This window comes from Crocuta crocuta, unplaced genomic scaffold (assembly GCF_008692635.1).
Source record: "Crocuta crocuta isolate KB4526 unplaced genomic scaffold, BGI_CrCroc_1.0 scaffold73, whole genome shotgun sequence".
NCBI lineage: Eukaryota > Metazoa > Chordata > Mammalia > Carnivora > Hyaenidae > Crocuta > Crocuta crocuta.
Window position 1 is genome coordinate 5735100 of NW_027529443.1, and position 17828 is coordinate 5752927.

The 17828-nt window shown below is 46.3% G+C and overlaps 1 protein-coding gene across 1 annotated transcript in view; it reads left to right on the forward strand.

Moving 5' to 3' along the window:
* The window catches only part of USP31 (ubiquitin specific peptidase 31), a 63500-nt gene extending 45989 nt beyond the window's left edge, over window positions 1-17511 (forward strand). Inside the window, exons 13-17 of the mRNA XM_077760562.1 lie at window positions 1412-1531; window positions 4192-4417; window positions 9786-9944; window positions 11358-11510; window positions 13891-17511. Of these exons, the coding sequence (XP_077616688.1) occupies window positions 1412-1531; window positions 4192-4417; window positions 9786-9944; window positions 11358-11510; window positions 13891-15461 (2229 nt within the window). The 3' untranslated portion in view covers window positions 15462-17511. The remainder of the gene's footprint in view (window positions 1-1411; window positions 1532-4191; window positions 4418-9785; window positions 9945-11357; window positions 11511-13890) is intronic.
* The last annotated feature ends 317 nt before the right edge of the window (window positions 17512-17828 follow it).

Below are 17828 nucleotides of genomic sequence, written 5' to 3' on the forward strand. Positions count from 1 at the left end.
CCGGATGGCCACGTACATAGACTGTTAATAAGTCACACAGAGATGCAGACTTAGCAGATGACACTTGTAGGTCCCAACCAGTGTTAAGTGTCTGAGTCACTTCCATCCACCCGAACTTCTGTTTCTCCCCATGTTTCCTACAAACATGATTCGGTCTCCCTCCCATGAAAACAAACAAACAAACAAAAAAACAGTTCTGCTTCCTTTTCCAATTACCATGCCTGCCTTTCTCCTCCTCTTTTCATTCTCATTCCCTATTAGTGGTTTCAGCTCTTCCCCCCCCTCCATCCCACTTGCACTTCTGACACTGCCCTCTGAAACTCTTAGTGGCCTCTGGTTTGCTCAGTTCCGTGGCCTTTGCTCCATCACCATCCGACCTCTCCACAGAATCTTGCCATTCTCTCTCCTTGGTGTGCATCAAAGGGAATGCTTCTGATTTTGCCTGTTTTTCTGACTATGTATCTTCAGGCTCTGGTGGTTTCTCAGCTTTAGTATTTCCCTCAAGAAAGAGGCATTTCCCAGGAGTCAGTTCTGCGCTTCTGTCTGTTCCATCTTAATAGGCATGGTCGTTCCTTGCCTCATCATGTTGATAGTCCCCGATCTGGTGCATCTTCTGAACTCCAGAGGAGAAGTAAATCTCTCTTCAGACATGCCTCATGGGTACCTCTAACTGAATATGTCCCCTTCCCAAAACCCTCGCCCGCACAGATGACATATGTGGACTTGAGGCCTCAGATTGATGTTGAGGCCTCAGATTGTTTGGAGTGGTTCAGTGCTTGGGAGAGAGAGATCAGTTAGGAGGCTCACAGAAGTCGAGATAAGTGTGAGGGTGAGGACTCTGAGTTAAGGCCATGTTAGTGGGGTTGGGTGGAGGAGACAGGTGTGAGATGTAGGCATTTACTTCGGATGGGTGTGGAGCGGAAGGAAGAGGGAAGGGCTGGGGGGTTTGGGATACCTGTCGCTCCTGCTGGTTCTGCTTTTGGTGGGTGTAGTGGTGTTTGCTGAAGTATGACAGGAAGGGGAGGAAGGGGGAGGAAGGAGGAGGAAGGGGGAGGAAGAGAAGGGGGATGACGTAGGAGGAGGAGGACAGTGTATCGATGGAAAGGCAACAGGTTGAGTTTGAAGGTTTGTGGAATTTGAGTTCTTCTGTGATGATGAACATCCTCTGTGTAATATTTACCTGTTCAGTCATGCGTTTCTGAGAGAGAATTTATTCAGCAAACCTTCGGGTGCCAGCTGTGTCCAGGTGCCACTTTTGATGGTGTTTTTCGTGGACTCTGCACCATATGTGGTTTCCCGAGAGACCCAAGTTGTATCGTGCCCTGACCAAGACGCGGGGGCTGCGGCCTCCTGTAAAAGTCTCGCCTTAGGTGACGCGTAATGGAAGTCGTGTTGTGCTCCTTGTTTGCAGCTTGCCCCGGATGACGCCTGGCGTTGCCCGCACTGTAAGCAGCTGCAGCAGGGGAGCATCACGTTAAGCCTCTGGACTCTGCCTGATGTGCTTATTATCCATCTGAAGAGATTTCGACAGGTAAGGAGGCCCTCTGCCGTGGTGAGGAAAACTGAGCAAGTTTCTGACGCCCCTGCTGTGGGCTGCGTGGGGGTTCTTCAGTGTCCCTGTTTGATCCAGCGTCCCTGTCCATGTTGTTACAGACACTCTGCCCTGGCGTCTGGGGTCATGTTTTGGTCTAACCCAAAGCAAAATTTGAGCATCCTGTGACCTTTTCAATTCGAAACATTTTAGTTCATGCTGCAGATGTTTTACTTTGTTCTTGAGGATTTGCTTTAGATTTGTAAATGTTGTGCTTTAAATTTTGGTAAATGTACTTGAGAATTTGAAAACAAATAACCTAGAGCTCCTTTCTGGGAGTGGGTCTCTGTGTACCTAAACTAATAATGGGTGTCATCCTGCTCCCAGAAGCTGTTGTATAGTTGGGAAGATGACTCATAAATGTATACAAAGAAAATCTGCTGTGAGTTGTATTGCTCTGAGTCAGTTTTTCCCAAAAGGCTGTCTGTTCCCTGAGGTTAGGGTTGTCCTGGGCAGGCCCTGCTGTAAGAGAGGGAAAGGAGAGGGAAACGTTCAAGGAGTCTCTCTGGCTTGGCTTTAAGGTTTGTATCTGAAAGATTAGGAGTCTGCCTCTCCCAGGTGAGGTGGCGGCCATGCTGCACACACACGGTGGCAGAGAGAGCCGCATGTGCAAGGCCCTGAGGGGGGCAGAGTGTGCAAGAGCCTGACAGCACACCAGTTTGGCTAGAGCTCCAGAGGGTGGGGGAACGGCAGGGGCTGGTCATCCCTCGTGGGCAGAGTGGGATTCTGATAAAAGGTTTTAAGCAGAGAAGCAACATGGCCAAATCTGTGTTTTGTAGAGACTATTCTGGCGGCTGTGTGGAGAATGGGAGGCTGCTTGAATGACGCTAGGGAGAGCTGAAGGGAGCCATTGCAACCATGCAGGGGACCGATGCTGATGGCTTATCCGGAACAGAAGCTGTTCAGAAAAGACTGGAGTTAGATTCAGCAGATGTTGAGGATTTGCTGATGAAGTGTCTGGGGTGCTATGCCCAGGATCCCTAGGTTTTTAATAGTAGTAAAGAGTTTTCTCAACTCGTGCAGATACCTGGTGAGGTTCAGAGCCTGGCCTTGTCCTTCCACACACAAACTTACCGATTTCCTTTGCCTTCTGTTTCTTTAGAAGGCATGTCCTCACCCTTCCAGCACCCCAGATTCAAAACTGCAGTGTTGTTTTCAACTTCTTCCTTGTCCCTCCCATGTAGCCAGTCATCTCTTCAGCTTGGTTGTGCCTCTATATTGCCTCTTGTGTGTGTCCCCTTGTCTCCATTCTTGCTGTCATCCTGCCCATTCAGATGCTTTCTAGCTGATTGCAGTCATGCTGTCTCTACTTGATTTCTTCACTTAAGCTGCTCCTCCCTTTGTGTCCCATGCTGTGCACTGCTTACACAGCTTTGATGGTGTCCCCTCCTCCCTCAAAGCCTCAGTGCCTGACTGCACGGGCAAGGTCCACATTCTCGAGTCTGACCTTCCTGACCATCCAGGGCTCATCCTGCCTTTCTCTTATAAACATTTTCCTTCTCTTAATGGATCCATGGCTCCTTGGGATAGGTATTATCCATGCCTGATTAATTTCCTTTTTTTTTTTAGTTTGTTTATTTTTGAGACAGAGACAGAGCATGAGTTGGGGAGGGGCAGAGAAAGAGGAAGACACAGAATTCAAACCAGGCTCCAGGCTCCGAACTGTCAGCACAAAGCCCAATGTGGGGCTCGAACCCACTAACCGTGAGATCGTGACCTGAGCCGAAGTTGGATGTCCAGCTGACTGAGCCACCCAGGCGCCCCCGTTCCTGATTAATTTCTTAACACTCCCACAGACACAGGAAACATTCAGAAAATAGCTAGTGAGCTGATGGTTGAATTTCAGAGAATTTCCCAGAGGCCTTAATGGAAAATACAGATTACCCAAGATTATCAACTAAATGAATATATTAAGTCAGTGTTAACTGTTCATGTGCTTGTTGGAGGAGGTGGAGAGGAAAAGGGCACAGTGCTTATACAGTGGCTATTCTGTGCCAGCACTAACTTGGTCTTTCACGTACAGTTTTATTCCATTACTTTTCATGACTCTATGACAGAGGAATCAGGATGAACTGTCTGATACTGTCATTTTGTAAGTCAAAAACCTAAACTCGTCCATCAGATAAGGAAATGGAGGGGCATCTGGGTGGCTCAGTTGGTTAAACATCTGACCTCGGTTCAGGTCATGATCTCACAGTTTGTGGGTTTGAGCCCTGCATCGGGCTCTGTGCTGACAGCTCAGAGCCTGGAGCCTGCTTCAGATTCTGCCTCTCTCTCTGCTTCTCCCCTGCTTATCCTCACTCTTGCTCTCAAAAATAAATAAAAACATTAAAAAAAAAAAAAAGGAAATGGAGACTCTTGAGAGGCTCATCACCCCTTATATGTAGATCATTACTTGTTCTACTTTGAGTAGCATTAAAACCGGTTCCTCTAGATAGTTAAAACTGTTAGTGTGTTTCCCTATTTTGTACATGTCTTGGGAAACATCTGATCAGTAACTGAAACCACTTGAGCTGTTAGGGTCCACATTTCACACAAAACTGATCTACCATCTAGTTGCATGAAAATATCATCAGAACTTGTTTTTGTTCTTGCAACAGGAAGGAGACAGGCGTATGAAACTTCAGAACATGGTCAAGTTCCCCTTGACTGGCCTGGACATGACACCTCATGTGGTTAAGAGAAGTCAGAGCAGCTGGAGTTTGCCATCCCATTGGTCTCCATGGAGACGGCCCTATGGACTCGGGAGGGACCCTGAGGACTACGTCTATGACCTGTATGCTGTGTGCAATCATCATGGCACCATGCAAGGGGGGCACTACACAGGTCTGCAGTGCGAGAGGCCGGGTGTCTGTGCTGACCGTTTCTTCAGACATGTTTTGCTTGTGACAGGGGTACCTTTGCTTTAGAACCTCACTTTCTCTTCTACTAGGCAGTCTGCCATCTTTGGGGGCAGTTTTCATCTGCTGGATCTCTGTCCAAGAGCAAATAAATGCACATTCTTCCTTCTTTTCCTGAGCTGGACCATCCAGTGGCCATGTGACCTGACTGGGAAGTGGTGTGCAGGTAGATGGTGTTGTCTGGGTCACTGAGGCTCACTTGGGTTACGTCACCCACACCCGCATTTAGGGTTTCACTCCCCTCCTTGAGGTTCTAGCTTCTCCCTTATTTGGAGTGATTAGATGAACGTTTTATAGTGTCTTTAGGGTGACTTGGAAGAGTTTTTTCTTTTTGTTTTAAAGCTAAATTTATCTTTTCATTTTTAAAAGTGACTGTGTCCATTATATGAAATTTACAGATGAGAGAGAGAACAATGCCATCATCCATGGGCTCATCACAAAAAATAACCATTGGTAACATTTTTTAAGAATGTGATAAATAATACATATCAAAATTTACCATTTTCACCATTTTAAGTGTACAGTTCAGTAGCATTCAGTGCATTTGCATTGTAGTGCTGCCTGCAGCACCATCTCTAGAACGTTTTTCTTCTTCCCAAATTGAAACTCCGTTAAATAGCAAGTCTCTGTTGCCTTCCTCCCCACCCCCCTCACCTCCCATATCCTGGCCACTACTGTTCTTCCTGTCTCTGTGAATCTGATTACTCCTGGAACCTTCTATAAGTGGAATCTTACAAGTATTTGTCCTTTTGTGTCTGGCTTACTTCATGTAGCATAATATCTTTCAGATTCACCCATGTTACAGCATGTGTCAGAGTTTCCTTCATTTTTAAGACTGAATAATAATATCCTATTGTACATAGGTAACATTTCTTTCAGTGATTTTCTGTAAACTTCGGCCATTATTTTACACTGTTGTGGTTGTACTGGTATGCTCTGTTTAGGTGAACATTCATGGAGTACCTTCCATGTAGCTTGCACTGGGCTCACATCAGAGGCACATCAGAGATGAACAGGCCTCAACCTGTGTTTTCCAGGAGTGTAATCACACAGGGGCTTATAGAACCAGATGATACGTCAGATCAGTAGTGTGTAATCGTTTCTGAGGTGGGAGTGTGCACAGCGGGAAGAGCAGGGCGCCAGTGGAGAGTGTGGTCAGAGCAAACTGGAGGCACAGGAGAAGCTAATGGGTAGGACTGTACTTGCTGACAGAAAGACAGTAAAAGTTCCAGAATAAGAAGCGTGGTGAGGTGCGAGTGGCGTGTGTATATCCCTGCATTCCAGTCTTCATGCTTAACCATTGTAACAGAAGTATTTAGTTGTCAATGCTTTATTTGTGTGCACACTATTTTTCAGGACCACAGGACCTTCTTTTGATGGAGCACTAATTTTATATAGCCATTGCCTATTGTTGAACACATCTACTATTTCTGGTTTTTAACTTTGACTGTAACACTGATGAACATCTTTTAGGTTATATTCTAGTTGTGTATTTCATTGAGATGGAATCTCAGAACTGGAATTACTGGGTTAAGGGCATCCGTGAACATCGGGGTGACAGGCAGGCGTGGGGCTCTTCCTTGGACACTTGTGTGTGTGGGAGTCCATGGAGGGCACCTCTGTTGGTCTGGCCATCTGTGTGGGTGGATGGCCAGGACTCAGAGTGTGCCTCCTTCACACTCAACACATTTGACACGTATGCTTGCAGGGACTTCTTTTCTTCATGAACTCAGTGCTTCATGCAACAAGATTCCAGGGTGCCAGCGGTTCATAAAGGTCAGGGGATTGTAGAGGAGGTTTGGCTTTTTCTGTTGGTTTTTCAGAATCTGTGAGCCTCTTCCCTAGCAGTCAGCCCTGAGACCTCCCTGTCAGGCTCCTGAACCCCTCCACTGGCCCACTCTCTCACCTGCTTTCCCCACAGGACACAGGACACAGGGAACGTGACTGGATACAGTAATCTTTTATTCTTGAAATGTGAGAGGAGTGGTCCCAGCTCGGAGTGTGTCTCAGCGCAGAGTGGTTTGTTTTGCCTCTGCTTGCCCTTGAAGCAGGCTCGAGAAGACAGAATGAGATCGAGAAGTCTAAGTCCCCAGAAGTCAGAGTTAATACTAATTAAACATTTAGATATGTTTTGCCTTGTATTTTGGCTTTAACCAAATTTAAAGTCTGATAAGACTATATTTTGTGTCTTGCATATTTCGTATTTATATTTTATGGGGCCCGTTTCTATAATAAATGTCACGTGTCTAATTGGATGTTTGCTTTTGGGGTGTTACCAGTCCTATCTGTGTTCTTTGATACTGAGTCATAGAATTATACACCCAGAGACCCAAATGGAAAGGGACTTAGAGATGGTTTAATTTACTGGTTAGCTGGTGTGGTAACATCTTTGCCAGCTGGTTGGTGCTCATGCAGCTTCAGCTTTGGTAAAGAATGCGTCTTCCATTTATAGTATTGTTTCTCAGGAAAGTAATGCAGTTTCTAACCAGAAATTGTTGAGAAAGATGAGATAGTGCTGGATTTTTAGCCTACCATGCTACTCTTTAAAAAAAAGAGAGAGGGGCGCCTGGGTGGCTTAGTCGGTTAAGCGTCCGACTTTCGCTTGGGTCATGATCTCGCGGTTCGTGGGTTCGAGCCCCGCGNCTCTCTCTCTCCTAGAAATAAAAATTAAAAAAATAAATAAATAAATAAATAAATAAAAATATAAAAAAGAGAGAGAGAGACAGAGAAAGTGAGGCATGAGCTGGGGCAGAGAGAGAGAGAGAATTGTAAGCAGGCTCCACACTCCATGTGGAACCCAACGCAGGGCTTGATCCCTGGCCCTGGGATCATGACCTGAGCCGAAATCAAGAGTTGGACACTCAACTGACAGCACTGCTTCATGTTACTCTTTATATAGAGAAGACTTTGGAAAATGCTGGAAAACCCAGTTTAGCGAAAGGAGCATGGGCTAGAGGCTAAATACCTCTTCTGAGCCCCGTGACCCTACAGCAGGTAACCTTACTTGAACTTGGTGACCACACCAAAGCGCCGGAAGCACTCGTGCCTGCCTCTCGGGGCCTGTTGTTACCTAGGAGGAGAGAGCTTAGGCTCTTTCTGCATTACTTCCCCTTTGTGATGCTTAGGCCATACCACTGCTTTTCTGGTATGTAAAATGTTTAGGATTTTAGTTTAGAGAACATTTAAAATACCCTGGCATTGTTGAATCAAGATGCCTTGTTTTTAAGTCCTAGTTCAGACTTTTTTTTTTAAGTTCATTTATTTTGAGAGAGAGCTTGAGCCGCAGAGGGGCAGAGAAAGAAAGAGAGAGAGAGAATCCCAAGCGGGTTCCATACTGTTAGCACAGATCCCGACGTGGGGCTCGATCCCACAAAGTGTGAGATCATGACCTGAGCCAAAAATCAAGCGTTGGATACTTAACTGACTGAGCCACCCAGATGCCCCTATTTGGGATTTTATTTTGCACTAGTTCTAGATATAATCACATGGTACATCTATGGTTAACTTGTGTACAGATTCTAGATCAAACTTCTATGGTGAAGAACCTGCCTTACTCTTTTTTAAAATTTCCAATTTTTCACGAACCAATACTTTTGTGAAAATACAGTAAAAATATCATGGCAGTATCCAATTGCTATGAAAGTTTTTAAATGCTTATCTTAGTTTGAGTGCTAGCTTGTTTTGGACTGGGACCAGCCTGCGAACCACAGTGTGAATAATACTTGTCTAGGAAATATTTGAGAAGCTAGTGCCAGGAAGAAAAGTGAGTCAAGTCATCTGGTAAATACATCGTCAAACCATTAATGCATTCCTAGGCTGCCTTAGTTGCCCTGCTGTGACTGGGAACAGACCATCCTGGAGAGAAGCAGATTGATGCTAGTGCTCTAGTGTGGAGCTGCTCTGTCACCTTGTGTCGGTCGTGTCCCACTCCAGAACAGCTGCCTCCTCCCCACCGGCTGGGTCGTTTATACACCAGGTCTGACCTGATACCGCTTAACAGCTCCACATGCTGCTTCTGTCTCTACTTCTCTCGCCTTCTGGTCCCAGGACTCCATAGCTGTACGTGGCTTCCCTGCCCACAATCACAGATTCTTATTCTGCTCTTTTTTGGGACGTGTCTGGTTATAGCCCCTCCTTGCCTGGGTCCCCTTCATCTCTTAAGGTTCCATACTTTACAAATGTGGTTGTGGCCTGTCAAGGGAGTCACTCCTGGTGCCTCACAGGATCCTGCGTGCCCTGCCCCTCAGGCATTCAGCTAAATATTCTAGCGCTCATTTATTCTCGCCCCAATAAATGGGTATTTTTAGGAAGTGTTATAAGAATGTACCCCCCTGGATCAAGTTCATCACACCTCCCTCAATTTAGCTTTACAAGATCACATAGCTTCACGAACACTAAGTTCTTGTCTTTTTTTTTTTTTTTTTTGTGCTGGCACTTGAATGTTCTTTATTTCTATCTCAGGCTTAGAGTTTGAACTGAGCTCAGATGTTCTTAGTTTGCTGGGGCACTGCCACTGGGCCATTGTTCATACTACCCCTGAGGGAAGCAGGGTGGGTTAGGGTTTAAGTGCAAGCTCAGGGACTAGATACACCTGAAATGAGCTGGGCCCTGTCTTTCACCAGATGCTTGACCTTTGGGCAAGCTGGTTAATCTTTTTGAGCCTCTGTAAAATGGGAATAACAGAACAAATCTCATGGGATTAATTGAGATATTTGGCACATAATAAGTGCTAAACAAGTATTAGCTGCTGCTATTATTAGTATCATTATTTCTCGTTCTATTTTCTGTCTCTAATAAACAGTGAAATATTACAACACACTTAAATCAGGGTTTTCCAGCTTCTGCATTCTTGATAGTTTGGCTGGATAATTCTTGCTTTGGGGATTGTCCTGTGCATTGTGGAATGTTTAGCAGCATCCTTGATCTCCACCCACTGAATGCCAGTACTACTCTCTCCCCTACTTGTGACAATCAAGAATATCTCCATTCATTGCCTGATGTCCCTTGTGGGGCACAATCGTCCCAGGTTGAGACCCACTGCTTTAAGTAAATAAGTATATTGGGTTTTCTAAGATTAAATAGAACCTTGTACATTTGGAATAGTTTGGAATTTCTTTAAACATTTTGCCCGGGCATGATACCCAATTCACATTTTTTACCACTTTGTGTATAACTACACACAACCTTAAAAAGCTCTTAAATGACTTAGACGAGCCAAAGAACTGATGTCTGTGGGCAGAGTGGGGCGGCCGGCATCCCCTCCCCTGGTACTGATGGTAGGCTCTTTCTGGCAGCATACTGTAAGAACTCTGTGGACGGCCTCTGGTACTGCTTCGATGACAGTGACGTGCAGCAGCTGTCGGAGGATGAGGTCTGCACACAGACAGCGTACATCCTGTTCTACCAGAGGCGGACAGCTATTCCATCATGGTCAGCTAACAGCTCAGTGGCAGGTAAGGCCAGCCATTCTTTGGCAGTTTTTTTCCTAGAGCAGAGGATTGTAATGATCCAGAGAACTTCTCCACAAGGTCTCGTGACTGTCGTATTGATCAGATAAATTTTCACATTTGCATTTAACTTGGAAGCCAAAATGATTGCACTCAAGGAAATGGGGGTGGAATGTGCAAACCAGCAGAGTTCACGGGGAAGTGGGGAGAGCCAGTCCCGGTGAGCTCGCCATGTTTGCTTGTAGAGCAAAAAAAGCAGCATGGCATGCCACACTGAAAGCAAGAGGGAATGAGACTTGACTTTGCCATGTTTTTGTTGTATCCTCTGGCAGCACGTTACATCCAAGCCACATATTTAGTCATCTCTAATGTGGGTGTACTAATACTATCTGCCTTATGGGTCATTGCATGCATCAGATTATGTAATGTACATTACAGCCTTTTAGACCAGGTAAAGCACCATTAGAAATAGTTCTTTTTCTCGATGAGGTCACCTTTTCTGTTGGAAGCGTTGAAGGCTATTGTCATATTAGGTGGGCAGGGTTTAGCTGGATGGGGTCTAGTCTGGACACAGCCACACGCAAGGTGCTGCATGCTTCTTAAGGCAGAGTTTAAGAGACTGTAACCGAGGATTGAGACATGGTAACAGGATTGAGACATGGTAACGTCGGATCACATTACAAAGTATTAACCCCGTATTCCCTGGAAGCTTGCACTGAGAGGAAGGTTTGAAGCCACTGAGAAGAAGCACCGCTGAACAGAGCAGCCTCCTGCTGGAATCAAGCCCCATTCAGTGCACCCACCCCTCAGTAGCTACTCACTCCAGTGTTCTAGTGTCTTCCCTCAGTGCTTTTCAGATCCTGAGATATGCTTGGAAATTACAACCTCTTGAGGTCTACTTGAGTCATGTTCTCAACTTTAAGAGCAGTTTCTGTTGCTCTGGAATTTAAGGTAATCCCTGGAATGGACAGTACAGATGACATCTAACCTGGGTGTGGGCGTGTGTGTGTGTTTATTTATTAATATTGTGAAATTCCACAAAGCAGTGAGGCTTTTTTTTTTTTAATTTGCTCTGTGTCAGAATTTTTACTGTGTGTGCTTAGAACAGTGCTTGGCAATAGGTGCTTAATAACTATTTGTAGAAGGAGTATGGATGATTCCATTGCCTGTACTTAAAATTTGCACTTTGCATTATGAAGTGTCTGATGCTTGCATTTTATTACTATAAACATGAGCTAGAGGCTGCCTTCTTCTTTTCACCCTAACGGGATATTCAGGCAGGCACTGTGTGGGGTCTGGGAGGTGAGACTGATACGGGCCACCTCCCAGCTCAGGCGCTGGGCCCCTTCACAAGGGTGTGTGCCAGGGAGCCAGCCCCGGACTCTGGCCTGACCCCAGTGCTCGCTTTCTTTACTGCAGGCTCCACCAGCTCCTCGTTGTGTGAACACTGGGTGAGCCGGCTCCCGGGGAGCAAGCAAGCCAGCGTGACCTCTGCGGCGTCCTCCAGACGCACCTCTCTGGCCTCGTTGTCCGAGTCGGTGGAGATGACCGGGGAGAGGAGTGAAGACGATGGTGGGTATGGGTGTCATGACAGATTTCCAAAATGGCATCTCATGGGCACAGCACAGTGTGCCTCATGCTTAGGAGCTAGGCCCCAAGAAGATTATTGGAGAAGGTGAAAGGGCTGTGTGGCTGTATAGTCATAAGTACTGTTTTATATAAACTGGGTTATTTGCTTTTCCTCTGTGAGCTCTAGGATGACTTTCTCCTTCTACGTCATTATTTTCCACTTCTAAAGTCTAGTGTAGAGGCTGGAGCTTTAACTCTGTACAATAATGGATACATTTCTTTCAAAGTGCTTTTCAAAGTGCTCAGTGCTTTCCCCAGGCCTGCCTGGCAAGGCATCGAGGCATCGCTTGTGCTCCCCTGGTGTCGGGGCTTCCCGGCTCTTAGCTTTTCCCCCTTCCACTGCTGTTTCCTTTACAGGAATTTGTGGCATGTTCTTTTAAGTGCAGAAGCACGTAGAACAGAAACTCTTGGCTCTGCATAAAAGAATTCTGAAGACAGTCACCCTACAGATCCTTGGGAAATACAATACAAATAGAACTCTGGAGTTTTTGTTGTTGTTGTGTTGTTGTTGTTTGGTTTTACCTTCACTTACCGCTTGCGTAATGGCAGCCCTCAGTTCTGATAGGAACCCCAGGTGGTGCGGGAAGGATCGGCCTCTAGCACTGAGGCTGGAGGAGGTGAGAGTGAGCTCAGCTTCTCTAATGAGGACAATGAGTCATCTCCCAAGCCTACGGCCAGCATGTCACTTGCTGTAATCTGCGTCTGGTGATGGGTAGTTGTGAGACCGTGCAGTGGAGGAGAACCGTAGGAGGCTGGACGGGGCCGCCAGGCCAGGGTGGTCTGCCTCATTGTAGCTCCAGGCTCGCTCCCTCTTCTGGCTTGTTGCCTCTTTCTCTGTAAAATAACGAGAGTACTGGGCCAGAATTGCTAACAAGCTCCCGATATTTTATGAAAAACCGACCACTGAGTCTTTGCTTGTTCAGGTAGAGGTTTTTCTCGACACAGCCTTTTAAACTTAGAATTCACTGTTGTTGTAACAGTAAGCTGGCTTGCCCCCCGTCTCTTTTTAAACAGTGTAGTTGGTGAGATCAGTATCCTCTTAAGCATCATCATCACAGTGGTGCCGGGTGGTGCCCACAGAATAGAGTCCGTCTCTGAGGATCTTATCTGGACAGTTTTATAAATACCTCAACCACAGTACCAAGTGTGTGTGGAAGTTAGTTTAGAATATTTTCTTTGGAAGGAAGTTTTAAGGCACTCAAAATAGAAATATATAGTTCTTTTTTTTTTTTTTTTTTTTTTTTACTTTTTTTTTTTTTTTGAGGANNNTTTTTTTTACATTTATTTATTTTTGAGAGACAGAGACAGAGCACAAATAGGGGAGGGGCAGAGAGAGGGAGACACAGAGTCTGAAGCAGGCTCCAGGCCCCAAGCTGTCAGCATAGAGCCCGACACGGGGTTTGAACCATGAGATCATGACCTGAGCTGAAGTCAGACACTTAACCGACTGAGCCACCCAGGCAGCCCCAAAGCACATAGTTCTAATTGTGAACATTTTCTTCAGAAATTTGAAATCACTCAGAATAGGAGTATATTGTTCTGATTATGGTTATCATCTTTAGAATTTTGAAGACGCTCAGGATAGGAGTGTATCGTCTCTGGTCCTTTTCACCAATCTGCTGTTAAACTCAATAATGAGAGGCCAAGCTGCGTGTGGCATTGAGTTGGGAGCAAGGTTTTGTGTTTCTGGTATTAGCTCTGCCTCTAATTTTGTGTAATTTCTGGCAAGGACTTCACTTATATGGACTCTGTTTGTCCTTAGTTAGATGAGAAGCTGGGTCAGTAGCTCACATTTACTGAGCGTGTGTGGAGTGCCAGGTGGGCACAGGACTTTCAGGATTTTATTTAGTTCTTACAGTAGTCCTGTGAGTTAGAGCAGGGGTCAGCAAGTGACAGCCTATGAGCCAAGTATGAGCCCTGCCTTTATTTGTAAATAAGGTTTTATTGGAACACATCCCATTTGTGTATGTGTCTTCTCTGGTTGCTTTTGGGCTGCAGTGACAGAGCTGAGTGATTGGCCCACAAAACCTAGAGTATTAACTGGGCATTTCCAAGAAAGGTCTCCTGACCCCCCATGTACAGAAAGAAAGTAAAGAGATAGTTTTCTGGTCCCTGAGTTGGCATGTCCCTATTTTATAGATAGGGGACTGAGCTTGGAAAAGTTGAAGTGATGTGGCTGCTCCTTGACCCCAGACATGATGGTTCTGAAGGTGCTGCTCCTGTCATTCCACCAGGCTTGCCTTCCTTCTGTCTTCAGTATCTTAAGGTGTTGCTGGGACATGTTTTTGGTTTAGCTTAATGCTGTTCTCTCTGCTGCATTCAGGAGGTTTCTCAACTCGACCATTTGTGAGAAGTGTCCAGCGTCAGAGCTTGTCATCCAGATCTTCTGTCACCAGCCCCTTGGCCGTTAACGACAATTGCATTAGACCTTCTTGGTCCCTGTCTGCTAAGCTGCAGATGCGCTCCAATTCTCCCTCCCGGTTCTCAGGGGACTCTCCAATCCATACCTCTGCCTCCACCTTGGAGAAGATCGGGGAGGCGGTGGACGATAAAGTCTCCATCTCTTGCTTTGGCAGCTTGAGAAATCTTTCTAGCAGTTTCCAGGAACCAAGTGATAGTCACAGTCGACGTGAGCACAAGGCTGTGGGTCGGGCCCCTCTGGCTGTCATGGAAGGTGTGTTCAGAGATGAATCAGACACCCACAAATTGAACTCCAGTGTTGTAGACACACAGAGCAAAAACTCAGCACAAGGGGATCGCGTGCCCCCCATCTCCGATCCTTTTGATAATAATAACCAGATTGCTTATGTGGATCAGAGCGATTCTGTAGACAGCTCTCCAGTCAAAGAGGTGAAACCTGTGAGCCACCCAGGTTCCCTTGCAAAGAAACCAGAGAGCACAGCCAAAAGATCTCCCAGCTCCAAAGGTGCTTCTGAGCCAGACAGAAGCTTGCGGAAGGGAAGACCAGTCTTGGCAAGCCAGGAATCATCTCTTTCAAGTACGTCCCCTTCTTCTCCTGTTCCTGTGAAAGTTTCTATAAAGCCTTCCCACTCCCGAAGCAAAGCAGATTCTTCTTCCAGGGCCAGTGGACGGCATTCTTCCCCTGGCCCTGCCCAGCCCAGAAAGGAGTCCTCCCCCAAATCCCAAGACTCCATGTCATCTCCTTCGCCTCAGAGGCAGAAGTCATCTTCCTCCCTCGCCTACACTGCTTCCTCTGCGTCTGCCAAAAAAGCCCCAGGCCCTGCTGCAAGGGGCCCCTTCCCTCCTGGAAAGAGCAGGACTTCAGACAGGAGCTTGAGTAGAGAGGGCTCCAGACAAAGCCTGGCTTCCGACAGAGCCAGCGTCACCTCCAGCTCCAAACCCAACTCCCCTCGGGTGAGCCAGGCCAGGGCGGGGGAGGGCCGAGGGGACGGAAAGCACGTCAGGAGCTCCTCCATGGCCAGCCTGCGCTCCCCCAACACAAGCATGAAGGCTGGTCTGAAGAGGGACAGCAAGTCAGAGGACAAGGGGCTGTCCTTCTTCAAGTCCGCCTTGAGACAGAAGGAAACCCGGCGGTCAACTGACCTTGGCAAAACAACCTTGCTTTCCAAGAAGGCCGGCAGTAGCTCTGCCAAGTTGGCCAGTAAGAATGCCGTGGATGACAAGGCAGAGAAAGGCTACCAGCCCCCAGGTTCCCAGCAGCCAAATTCAAGTGCAGTTGGAAAAGAGCAGCTTGTCTCCAAGGACCCTGCTTCTGCTAAACATTCCCTGCTGTCCGCTCGCAAGTCCAAGTCTTCCCAGCTAGCTTCTGGAGTGCCCTCATCTCCTGGTGGCAGGCAGTCTGCTGAGAAATCCTCAAAAAAGTTATCTTCTAGCATGCAAACCTCTGCACGGCCTTCTCAAAAACCTCAGTGATGTTTCTGCAGTCCAAGTGTTTTATCTGTAAAGATGTTTATTTATTTAGAACCCTTCCTTCCCACCAAAGCCCTCTATGCTTTTGTTTTATATGTTTTAGGTCACGTGCCTAGCGTGTGAGCGTGCTGTGTGCGTGTGTGTGCGGGCGTGTGCGTGTGTAGAATTCAACTGCAAATTGTTAAAAGCGTCGCCTTATTCTGCCATTGAACCAAATAACAGCCATAGGCAAAGCATTGATACCAAGCTAACTGGAATAATTGTAGATGAGACCCTGGGTGGTCCCTTTAGCAATTGTATATACTTCTTTCTAGAGAACTCTAATGTCTTTCTTTGGACAGTAGGGTTTGGAAACCTGTGAACCAGTTAAGCTGTCATTAGTGTGTGCTGTAGAGGGATCGGTTATTTGACTTGGGTTTCATCTGAGCAGGATTTGTCCTCACAGCTGATTGTCATGTGGCACCAGGAGCTCTAAAAACTGTGACACTAACAAACCGAGAAAAGACTGTTGCTTTCTGCACTTTGGCCCCATCTACCAGTCTCTGTAAAGGGCAATATTTTAACACTAATGTTTCTCAGGTATATACTCAGCTAGTCTAGGGTGGATGCCCATCAGCAAGAGGGTGAACCAAGAAGGTGGCCTGTGGGTGACTGTCCTTTCTCCAACTGCCACAGGTAGAAGTGTCTAGAGGTAGAAATGAAGTCTTTCATACCTTCATATCTGCAAAGATTTGTGTACTGCAAGCTGTCGTGGTTCTTTGGAGATGTCCTAAGAGGTGACAAGTTGGACAGCCAGAAAGCCAGTCATTAGTTAATTTTGTTTTCCTTCTAAATTTGCTAGCTAAGGCCATTGGGATTTTGAAATGTTGTAGAGCAGTTAACACCTTTGAAAGATGCCTAGAAAAAGAAAATGAATTCTGAACTGGAAGCATGAATTTGTACCATTTTCCTTCTCTGGTGTTGCTTTTCCCCTGTGTTAGAAGCTGAAAGCTCCATGCTGCCCTGGGTGCACATGCCCGCATTTCTTGTACCTTCAGGAGAGGAAAGATGTTGCCTGATGCCAAGTCCGTAGATGGTGTGTTGGAGCAATGTGTGGCAAAGTATTACGTGTATGCTTCTGATTCTGCCTGGCAAAGTTACAGACTGCTTTTCAGTAAGTCATTTATTTTTCTCAGTGGTTAGGATTTCATCTCTCACCCAGAACTCACAAGCAGAATTGGAGCCTGTTCCGTCTGGCATTGTCAGTGCAAATTGCATTTCTTCTTTAGAAAACAAGGGAACCTCCGAGAAACCTCACAGATAAGCAAGATACACAGTTCTTCAAGCTTTCTGGAGGTATCCTGGCAATTCTTTGCCTGTTTTTTTTTTTTTTTAAATGTCGAGAGAGTCATGGTCCTGATTCTCTTTGAATAGCATTTGTCACTTTGCCATGAGATACAGCATGCTGTTTATATGCTTTTAAATATTAACTTTTTAAAAAAATCATAAACCTTCCAGTTCTTCCTGAATTCTTGGTGCACAGATCCATTTGTAATCTCCTTTTCAGTATTGCTGCGTGTGAAGTGATTAGAAAACATACACATGCATAGCTATGAATTCTGCACTGCCTTTTGTTTTGTTTTGTTTTCTCCCCATAAATACCTCTTGGGAAATATTTCCAGTGGGTTTCTTAACTATATTTTGCTGCTACTCTGAGCATTAGCAGGTAACTTGCAAGTCTAAAGGCCATTTATGTTGAGGGTAGCTGGAATTTTAGACCCTTGCAGTATTTAAGAGTTAGATATTGAGGCTTGTAAAAGTTACCATGTGCTCTGTGAATCTCATCGAACGTGAGCCTGTTGCCCAGTGCACTCAGTCCTGTACTCGCCCCTGCACCAGGTGTCCCTGTCTCACTGCACATGCGGCTGTGGGTTCCTAAAGCAGCATCCCTCTCCTCTGTCATAGTGTGACTACCGATGACTGGCTGCCCGCAGTGTTGTCATTGCTGCCAGCAGCACCCCAAAAGCCCCACAAATGTTTAGCCACTGCTGGTTTTCCTGTGTCGCTTTCATTTCCTGGAAAGNTAAGAGTTAGATATTGAGGCTTGTAAAAGTTACCATGTGCTCTGTGAATCTCATCGAACGTGAGCCTGTTGCCCAGTGCACTCAGTCCTGTACTCGCCCCTGCACCAGGTGTCCCTGTCTCACTGCACATGCGGCTGTGGGTTCCTAAAGCAGCATCCCTCTCCTCTGTCATAGTGTGACTACCGATGACTGGCTGCCCGCAGTGTTGTCATTGCTGCCAGCAGCACCCCAACAGCCCCACAAATATTTTAGCCACTGCTGGTTTTCCTGTGTCGCTTTCATTTCCTGGAAAGGATGCACCAGTAAT